General features: G+C 34.4%; 1 protein-coding gene across 2 annotated transcripts in view; it reads right to left on the bottom strand.

Moving 5' to 3' along the window:
* Positions 1-1209: 1209 nt before the first annotated feature.
* LOC149539429 (Tetratricopeptide repeat (TPR)-like superfamily protein) overlaps positions 1210-10517 on the bottom strand; it is a 174447-nt gene continuing 165139 nt past the window's right edge. For both annotated transcript variants that reach the window (XM_089800663.1, XM_089800664.1), the window contains exons 9-14: positions 5302-5448; positions 5031-5120; positions 4786-4910; positions 2205-2410; positions 1936-2066; positions 1210-1636 (exon numbers count right to left, since the gene is read on the bottom strand). In XM_089800663.1, the coding sequence (XP_089656789.1) occupies positions 1619-1636; positions 1936-2066; positions 2205-2410; positions 4786-4910; positions 5031-5120; positions 5302-5448 (717 nt within the window). In that variant the 3' untranslated portion in view covers positions 1210-1618. The remainder of the gene's footprint in view (positions 1637-1935; positions 2067-2204; positions 2411-4785; positions 4911-5030; positions 5121-5301; positions 5449-10517) is intronic.

Raw genomic sequence — 10517 nt, 5'->3', positions numbered from 1 at the left:
TTCCTAGTAATAATAATACTCTATAATCAATAAAATACGTATATATATAGTAAAGCACACCAGCCATCACAATGCTTGTCAGCAAATTAAAGGATTTATTTGGATTCATTTCCTTTCTAATCTCTTTCTTGTTAAGAGTAGAAAACAAATTTATAGTCATTCTTTTAGACTTATATCACCCACTGCAATAATGGATCTAAACCTGTAGATTACCAGCAAATCCAATAAATATTTTTAAAAAAATATACCCTTTCCACCTTTTCGATGATGAGCTGAATGATGGAGAGTATCTTCTTATATCTTGCCATTAGAAAGGATTGTGACCCTTCGTCTTAGATGGACATGACTCTTGCTAACTAATCCTCTTCATAACAATGCCTAGATTTTATTAGTCACTAATCACACCATCTTATATATATTTATTATTTTATTATTTTGATAATATTATTTTTATATAAAATTATTCTTATTATTATTTAATGATATATTATTAAATTATATTTCTGAGGGGTGACATCACACAGTTGCCCCCAAAGTTAAAGACTTCAATTGCTACAATTACGACCTGTGTTCAAACACCAAAGAGCAAGCTCATCACATTAAAGCCGATGCAATAATATACACTAAAACAAGTCTCGTCTGAGACAAGCTAAACAGGTGCATTTCTTGTACATCAAATGGTGATGAATGAGTGTCGCCATTCAATGATCAGCAATCTCAAAATATGGCAGCACAAGAGAGAATATATGGTATAACAATTAGGAACATAAAAAAATGGGAAAAAAAAAATTTTAAAATACAGTTTTTAAATTATAAAAAAAAATTACAGCTTACACCATTTACTGATAATAATAAAAATTTAATAAACAGCTCTCAAACTCAACAAATTGATTAATATAATGATTATTATAGACAAATATCCAGAAATAACATAAATTTCTCAATTTATAATTCAAAGTTAACTTTACTGAATGACTATTGTAGTTTTCACATTGATTGATTTCATAGGTAGCCAATTATTTTTTTAAATATATTTTTATGACAAAGCACTAAGAAGCTTTATTCATATTAAATCAAATAGGCTTCAATGGTCATTCTACTTTGTTTAGGAAGAAAAAAGCATTGGAAAATGTATATGCAGACATAAAAGTACCATGCGAAATACCTGAGTGTTCAGATGGATAGTAAGAGAATTCCAAAAAGGCATAGTTGGGGATAATTAAATATATACTAATTAGATAATAGGTCATTGCAGGCAAATGCATGAACTGAATTGTAGATCTTATTTTTTCAGCGAAGTGTATTATCATATGATAATATAATTTAAAATAGAGCTCTTACTACCCTCCTATCATCTGGATGAAGTTCTCTGTTGGTATTGAAGTAGTAGAATTCTCAACATTAAATGGAAGGAACTATAGCAAAGAAAGTAATTACATAGAAAGGTGAGAAGACATTGATGCTCATATTTATAAGAAAACAGAATTTACTAAAAATGTAAACAAGTTATTAGATCCCTTATCCATTCAAGAACTCAGAATTTACATTTTGAAATATGTTACAAGTTTTTGATTTCCAGAAAAATGTCATGACTGGCGTCCACCTTCCACTTCCAAAATCATCTCTCAATGCCAAACTGCAAAACCAACATAAAGATCCAGATATTATATATAGGTAAGTTTGCAATGTACAGAATTAAAAAGACAAACATTGCCCCATAGGCCTTGGTTGGAAAGAACCTAATTTATGGAAGGAAAATTACAAATATTAAAAAAGCTTTGACACATAAATATAGGTATCCACATAAGGACAATTCAGTTGATTGACACAACTTTGCAACAATATCAAAACTAATAAATGGCATACAAATTCAAAAACATGCTTACAACTTTTTCACATACGAGAAAAAAAATTAGCAAATAGATAGTGCATTACCTTCAACAGGCGAAAGTGATGAGGAGAAGCTTTGGCACTTTCAATTCTCCTTGTCAAATCTTCAACCCTTTTAGCCTCATATTCCGAATTCTCCTTCTCATTAGCTGTCTCGCCAAGTTCTCGATACAAAGCTATAGTATTGCCCAAGTAATCACATGTGCCACCAAATTTATATATAAATAACACTTGAAAGTTAAAAATGACGTTTAGATTTCATCTATTTGCAATGTATATGCATCTGGAACACATCAGTGGGTGTGAATGTATACCTGTTAATTCTGCAAGCACGCCAATCTGTGTCGGAATGTCATGCAGAGCTTTAGCTAAAGTTAAAGATGACTTCAGGATGTCCCGTGCCTGCGCTATATCGTGAAGGGCAAGTGCCAAGCTACCTAAAACTGTCAGATATTGAGAAACCAGTTGAAGGTTCCCAAGACTCTTGTGGGTAACCTTCAGACCACTTGCTAAGCGTGTTCTGCAAAGACCCAACACTAAATCAATCTTGTCTCAAGCATTGCATTTGAATATTTCAAAGTCAAATGTTACTCTGTAGCAGTATATAAAGCAATCCATCATATAATAGCAATACTCAGTAAGCAACTGGTCCATAATATTTTGAACTACGTAGGCTATCAACAAAATGAAGCAGATGATCTAAAATGATGTATGTTTCATCAAGTAGCCCATTTGGCAATAGAACTCATAATTCATTGAATAAAATTCACAATACATTTCTCGCTCCACAAATAATGACAGTGAGTTGTCAGCAAACTAGCCTGCTGCCTAACTTACACCTGACAATATGATAATGTAATGTGGCACCTTGTTGGTCTATATTTCCATCCAAATAGGCTAACAGCACTTTTTTTGAGGATGCCAGACAAGCACAGGAGTCTTTGGTTTTGACAGGGAGATATTTAAGTGGGAAATTCCTATAGTTAAGTCACTTTATTTTATAAAGTTGATTTATAAAGTACTTCATCATTTCAAGTCACTTTATGACAAAAATGACTTAAGTAACTAAAAGACAAAATAGGCCTTTTATCCCACACTGCCTAATTGTTTGCATCTTCCCTCACATCAAGGTTATAAAAGCAAGTATCTACATTGGAATTTCCACCATGAAATATATCTATATTTTGAAGATTAATCCAGGTTGCTTAAATGTGACTGGTTTTCTTAAGGACGAAACCCCTTAAGGAAAACCGAGAGGTTGGACATAGCCCCAGTATCTCATCTTGTAAGCAGACTTGGAGTAGCATTTATTTGCTGGAGATAGCATGAAATTGTCCTAAATTTTGGCAGATAGAATAGTACAGTCGGCTGAGAGGAGGTTTCTTGAGACAAGTTATTGGCATAAGGCAATCTGCAAGCAGTCAGAGTTGGAGACGGCAGTTAAGGAAGATAATCTGGCCACCATCCACGTGACAGAGGTTACATTCATGTCTGCATTGTGGCCTTGCATGAAAGTGGGCTGAATCAAGCCGGGACTTCCCAAAACAAGGGGTAATACAGTAGTCATTGTGGGTATTGACTGTCACCATCTGTGACCACTTTACTCAGTCTGCAGGTGAACTTCTACAGGTTGAAGAAGACGCGGCAGTGAATCCATTGGTCATATGTGTGCAGCGTTTGGACTAAGTCAGTGGACAGCTCGGGTATGGCAATGACAGGGGATGGGTTACGGCAGTAACCAGTATGCCTTAATTTTCAACGCGGCAGTCTCTGTTGATGAACTCGGGTCTGTATAAACTCCATTGGTTTTGTATATCATGTTTGCTGTGTGTGTGTTATGTTATCTTCTAGATAAATTAGGGATTCTATCCATTACTTCCTGCATAGCAGATTTATATTTTCTGTCCTTATTGCAATCAATACTGCTCTTTCATGCAAATTAATGTTTCCGTGTCACCCTTAAATCGATTGCTTAGGTATCTATTCCATTAAGTTCTGCTAACAACCAATATAAGGATGCTACAGTAGTATCAGCACTTTCTTATCCAGGTTGCAAACAAACTGTTTGTCAAAATTTCCACTAGTCAAAGTTCAATTTATTTGTCAAATCAAGAGGGACATATTACAGATAAGATGCCCGACGATTTAAAACTCTGAATTTTAAGTCTCCAAATTAACTTTCAAGTAGCTTCACACACTTGATCGCGATGTTATAAGAAAGCTTTAAACACTGAAAACAACTAACAAATGATACAAAGGCTTGTATCCAGGAAATTGTCTGAAAGCAACATGCTAACAAAGGATTTCCAGTATAAAAAATTCTACAGGTTGACAGCTCCAAAATCCAGTCTACTGAAAAATAAAGTTAGAAAATTGAAAATGAAAAAAATTGTTACGATGTGAAAAATGTTTATTAAACATATATTCAACATCTATGAAAAACTATTTAGTTTTCAGAAAAGCTGCAAACAGCAGGAAGCAACTTCATGCACTCGATCATGATACTCTAAAAATGCTTTAAATGTTGAAAACATATAAGGTTTGTATCCGAGAAATTGTTTGAAAGCAACATGCTGAAGAACAATTTCCAACAGAATATTTTTTACAAGTTGACAGATCCAATCTCCAGTCTGATTGAAAAATAAAAAATGACAATGAAACAAATTATAAGACAAGAACAACACATAAGAAAAGTACCCTCAAGAAAATGTTTCAAAAAGCCCTATTTAATTCTAAGAAAATCTGCAAATAGCAAGAAGCATAAAAGTATTCAATAACAAATCATCGATCCACTAAATCTACCATTAGCTATTTATTGCAAACAGTAGAAATTATTGACAATCACTTTTATTTAACTTTAGATTCCAAAGATGTATCCATCCTGAGAATACTTACCGTGCTTCTTGTAAATTGTGCTGTTTCATTTGCAGAAGCCCAGAAGCAAAAAGTGCACCTGTTTTTTCCCTAACACCAACATATGAGTCCATCGACCTGTAGACAGGACCTATCAAATCGAGCGCCTGACTCAAGCAGTTGAAATTGGATAACAGGTTAGAAATGTTTATGGCAGAAAGATGCTTCTAAACATCAATGGCTATTTAAGAAATCGACATTATATTCAACAGCAATATACAGTTTACCTGGGAGGATGACTCTGCATCACCAATGCAAATGTAAGATATTGCTGCATAAATCTGACACATTGCTTGCGTACTTTTACTCTCTGTTAGCTGAATCAAATACCAGAGTATTAAAATGGCATTTTCATATTGCTTGTTATGCTACTTATGCACTTACCGACTCAAAGTATAATGGTACAAGTTCTGGTGTTTACTATTACATGAAAATTCAACTCACTTCTAAAAGGACTACTGAATTAAAAATCTTTATTAAACCAGGAAAACATGTAACCTTTGTTGCTATGGTAAAGTGTAAAGCAGCTTCACTGAAGCAACCTATTGAATGTGTATATTGGCCAAGAAGCATTTGAATGGTGTTCTCGCACCCTTGTAAAATGGTTGGAAAGCGCTCAAACCAGTCAATGATTTGAACTAGAACCTGCAATAAAGGCATCAGGAAAGGAACCAAATATAGAAACTGTATACATTTAGAAGATTTATATCATGGTAAATTTTATGCAAGATATTACACATCAACCAATAGAAAGATGCACGAATAGCATATTTATGTGAATCAACATTAGAGATTGATCATGGTATCAAGTATCAAAAAGTAATTTATTGAACAAGTAGTCTGGTTATAATCTAAGTTGCTGAATTGGGAATGTGAATGGGTATGGGTACGTGGGTACGAAACGCTGGTATGCCAGAAATGTTTGTAGGGGGTTGGGTACCTTTTTATAAAAACAGAGTTAAGTTTAGAATGTCATATACCTATACATATGCTAAACAAAACCATGATAAATTTCAAAATTTTCACACATCATTCTTATATAAATTCAGATTTCTGTATCAATCAGATCAAGCCAGAATCTCATGATAGATAAGTTCAGAGTTTGCTAATCAGAAGTCGAGGTCAAGTTAAAATATCTAAAAGACCAAACTAGAATCACTAAACATTTTGACATTAAAAACACAATTCCCAGATCTGTAGCCACAGGAGATTTGTTTAAGAATCAGATTCCGGTATTTTCGTACCAACACCCAGGAAAGTCCACCATTCAGCAACTTAGGTTATAATCTATATCTAGTAATACATGTTTTTGACTATGCATGTACAGATTCAGCAAGATATTTTACTCTGCAACTCATAAATATGAATTTAATAATGGGGCTGAGCTCAGCTATGATCTTGCTTGAATTGTTCAACATAAAAATTCAATTCTACTTATATCTAGTCTTCAGTAACAATGATCTCTTGTTCCTTTGGCATTTAAGCAGTGATTGGTTCCTATTCTCCATATCTCATAAAGATTTGTAATTAAATGCATATTCACAAATAGAGCATCTGTGAAGTAATATGCATCATATGGGGTTTTAACCATGTTATTTGTGAGGCTACAAATGGAACTTTTCCCAGATACATCCAGTATTTAAGGGTAGCACATATTTTTTATCAAACTTTTTCTGGAGTGGGGGATGGATCGATGTTTCAAGATCTTGGGAAACTAAAGGTAAACTTCTCTCATGTCTCCCCATAATAGAGACTCTAAACTAACTCATGCATTATCTTCTAGGACACATCCTCAGAGAATCCAGGGACATTTCCCATAGCTGTTATGTCAGGGAAAACGTGTCCATTGAATTGAGAGGTTCTTCTTTCATAGGGAAAAGTCCACTCAACCAAAGGTAAATAAAACAAAACAAACCTTAATAAATTATACAGACATGTGACAAAAGCTATCAATGTGCATAGGATCATATAAACATGTCCTAGCACATGGCAGCTTGTGCATCGAACTAGAGTTGGTAGCTGAATTGGTTTGGGCGAGTAGTTTCCTGCTGGTGTGGTGCAAGTCATGGCCTTTTCTCCTTAAGCATCAAGAGCAATTTCATAGAGTTGTGGAATTCAATTGCCCCTTCAACAAACGTAACACAGCTAAAGAACAGAGCAAAGGTGGCACCAAGGGACCTAATTGGGTTCCAAAGTATGCATGTCAACAAACCCTGTAACTAGACAACTTGCTATTCCCTGCATTTGAGAACTTCTGCTTTTGTTATGATCAACTGTTACCAAACAATAATTTCTAAAAGTTAGAAGTGAGACTCATTAAATTTCAATTTGAATATTTTTCCTGGCATGATTATCCTTCTAACTTGAAGTTCTTTTAACCTGTACAATGGAAAATGATTAAAAACAATTAATTAATTAATTTTTTTTATTCCTGCCTCTGATCCAAAGAATTGGATGTAGTTGGCATTTGGACATACCTTTACAGCTTGCAATGTGTTGCCAAAGTTGTGTCCCCATTCCCTTACAGAATTTAATAATAAATATTTTTTAAATAAGATCTTATTAAATAAATGATAATCTCATTAAAAAAGGAATATTTAATATTTAAAAGGTCAGTAAATAAATAATTATTGAATTTGAAAATAGCTGCAAATGTAATAGCACCGCCTGTGTCTTATGTGTTTTCCAAATGCAGCAATCTCTCGCATTTATATTGAGGATGAGACAAGGAGAGGACATGTCTCCCTCATGGGACATGTCTATTCATTATTATTTGATTACTATAATAATAATAAATTATTTAACTATATATATATATTCAATTTAGTCTCATGGGTTTTATCAGATAGAAGCTACAAAACATCAACACTCCCTCTTAGCCATGGAGGATAAACACAGGATATGATATTACCTCTGCGTAATATCAATATTAGAATAGTTTAATAACTAAATACAATAAGTTCAGCTGATAGTAATCAGCAGAGAGCACCTAGCTTAAGCAGATTTTTAAGCATCTAGACCCAATCAGCACAATACATTTAAATACATATCGGAGAAGTATCCCATATAGCCAAAATGGGAGTATATAAAGCATACAGACCTCAGAGCAACTATACATGTTTCAAAAACAAGATAAGAAAATAACAATATATTCAAATGTTTGCTAATTATCTCCATTTGGGCCCCATCCATCATTAGACTCGAGTCATTGCAAAAAATCCGAGTCCAAAAGTTCATCGTTTTAGCCTGCAAGCACATATTCTTTAGAAACATTGTCACCAAGTTTTTTAACCTCTTCACTGCCACTAGTAACAGTAATAGAATGCTGAACACTATTGGAGATTTGTAGTGCTTCCATTTTCTTCTCAAGTTGGTTTAACTCCACAGGATCCAACATATCCTTGAACTGGTCCAAGTATTGAAGAGCCTTGACCTCTTCTTTGTGAATCAGGAGCATACCATCTTGAACCAACTTCATGAACTGAGCCATAGAAATTTCGAAGTAAAGAGAAACCTATGACATAATTAGAAAATGGGTGAGTTTACATGTAAACCCAGTAAGCCTTCTATCTTTCTGCTGAAAGACCTCTTCATTTCTCGTCTTCCAAAGGAGCCATAAGATCTCACAAGATTAAGCTTAGAGTCAAAAACTTCAACATAGCCTGCTAAAACTTCACTCCAAGAAAGACCTGTTTTAGAATTCCACGCAATGGGGCTACCCAAAAAGACGGATCAGACCATGATAGCAAAATCACATTGAAAAAAAGGCATGTTCAAAAGACTCAACTGAATCACAAATCTCACAATGTCCAGGATGAAGACCCAAGGAATCCATATTGGAACCTAGAGCAAGTTTTTTAAGTAATAGCAGCCATCTAAAACATAACTTCTTTGGTTCATCTTTTGACTGCCAAAAGTATCGAAAAAAAACACCAATCAGAAATTGGAGAACAAAAATCCCAACCCTGGATCACTCTTTGGTATATATCCGGATCTGAAACAAGCATATTGTATATTTGCCTTGGAATTATTTCACTGAGCACTGTCCCATCACACCACTGCAGTTGTTTAAAGACACTATCTGAATCAGTAATTTTTCGAAAGCTACAGTTACCAAGTGCCTTGGTAATTAGTGTATAGGTTTTTTTGTGAGTCTGAGGGATGCCAAATATGGCTCTAATCTCTTCCCATGTTCCCAATCGGTTATCAATCATTAAATCACTGATTGATGAAATACCAAGATCACAATGTTTTGCTGAAGAACATTGAGTAAGTGCCAATGGTTTTCCATTTAGATATAACACCCACCAAACTGATCTATAAATCACTGATTGATGAAATACCAAGATCACAATGTTTTGCTGAAGAACATTGAGTAAGTGCCAATGGTTTTCCATTTAGATATAACACCCACCAAACTGATCTATCCAAGACAAAATTAAGGCCGAGAAGACCCAACAGCAGCTCTAACTGGAAGGAATATCTTTGCATGGGTCCAAGCATTCCATAGGGTAGCAAACACATTAGAGCCAAATGTCTTGATTTTAAAGTCCCCCATCAACATGTCGCGGAATAGGATATTTCTCCTACTTTTACCTTTAGAAATAGTGGAGCATTGAATATCATGCCTAATCGGAATTTTCCAATGCTCATTACCATGTATATTCTTTAATATCCATTTAGTAGCAAGAGCAATAGCGCATTTCTTAAGATCCTTCAATCCCAAGCCTCCATATTGTTTGGGTTTACAACACCAACTCCAATTCACAATATACCTTTTTTTATTATCCATTCCATCAAACCACAAAAAATCTCTCAAAATCTTTTTAGCTTATCTATTTGATAGTTTGCAATCAACCAAGTAGAAGCAAAATATAGATGATGAAAGGACAACACCTTCTGAACAACTTGAATTCTACTAGCTAGAGAGAGGTGGTGAGTTTTCCATTTAGTATGTTTCTTCTGAAGTTTCCCAAATTTCTCTAGGCGGGGTGTTTAAACCAGTCATTTTAACCAAAGAGGTCACCTGCTGAAGTGCACCTTTGCGTAATATCAACAATGGAATGTTTATGAATATCATTAATCAAAAGATATTCACCATTAGATATCATCTCATGACAACAAGAGTAATGACCTCAGAATATCGAGTCAGATGATATTCACCAAGTACTCTGAGTAATGGCCTCCTAAATGTCAAGATGAGCGATATTCACCGAGTACTCTAAGTAATGGCCTCCTGAACATCAAGTCACATGATATTCACCAAGTACTCTGAGTAATGACCTCCTAAACATCAAGTTGCATGACATTCACCAAATACTCTAAATGTCCATAAAGTATGTGCATATGTATCCTCAACAAACTTACCATAGGAACGTTCAAGGTTTGTTTAAGGAACTTAATCCACCATGCAAGATATAATCTATCATAATCTACTTAGACATCATAAGATATCCACCATAATAGAAGATTAAGTTATTGTAAAATCGTCACTTTCCAATAACTTTAACAAATACAAGTGATAATCATTTGGAAATCATCACTTCCTTATGATCTACATAGGACCCAAAATAGTCATGAAATAACAGTCATGAATCAGTCCTCAATTGTTCCAATTTATTGATTGAGAATCCAGCTTGACATGGTCTACTGCATCTGAATCAATATGACCAAGATCATCAGAAGTTGACTAAAGTATATCATATATTTGCTCC

This window comes from Cupressus sempervirens, chromosome 9, assembly GCF_028749045.1.
Source record: "Cupressus sempervirens isolate cs-2001-9-10 chromosome 9, ASM2874904v1, whole genome shotgun sequence".
Lineage (NCBI taxonomy): Eukaryota > Viridiplantae > Streptophyta > Pinopsida > Cupressales > Cupressaceae > Cupressus > Cupressus sempervirens.
The sequence above is the reverse complement of the archived record's forward strand: the minus strand, read 5'-3'. Positions and strand labels throughout refer to the sequence as shown.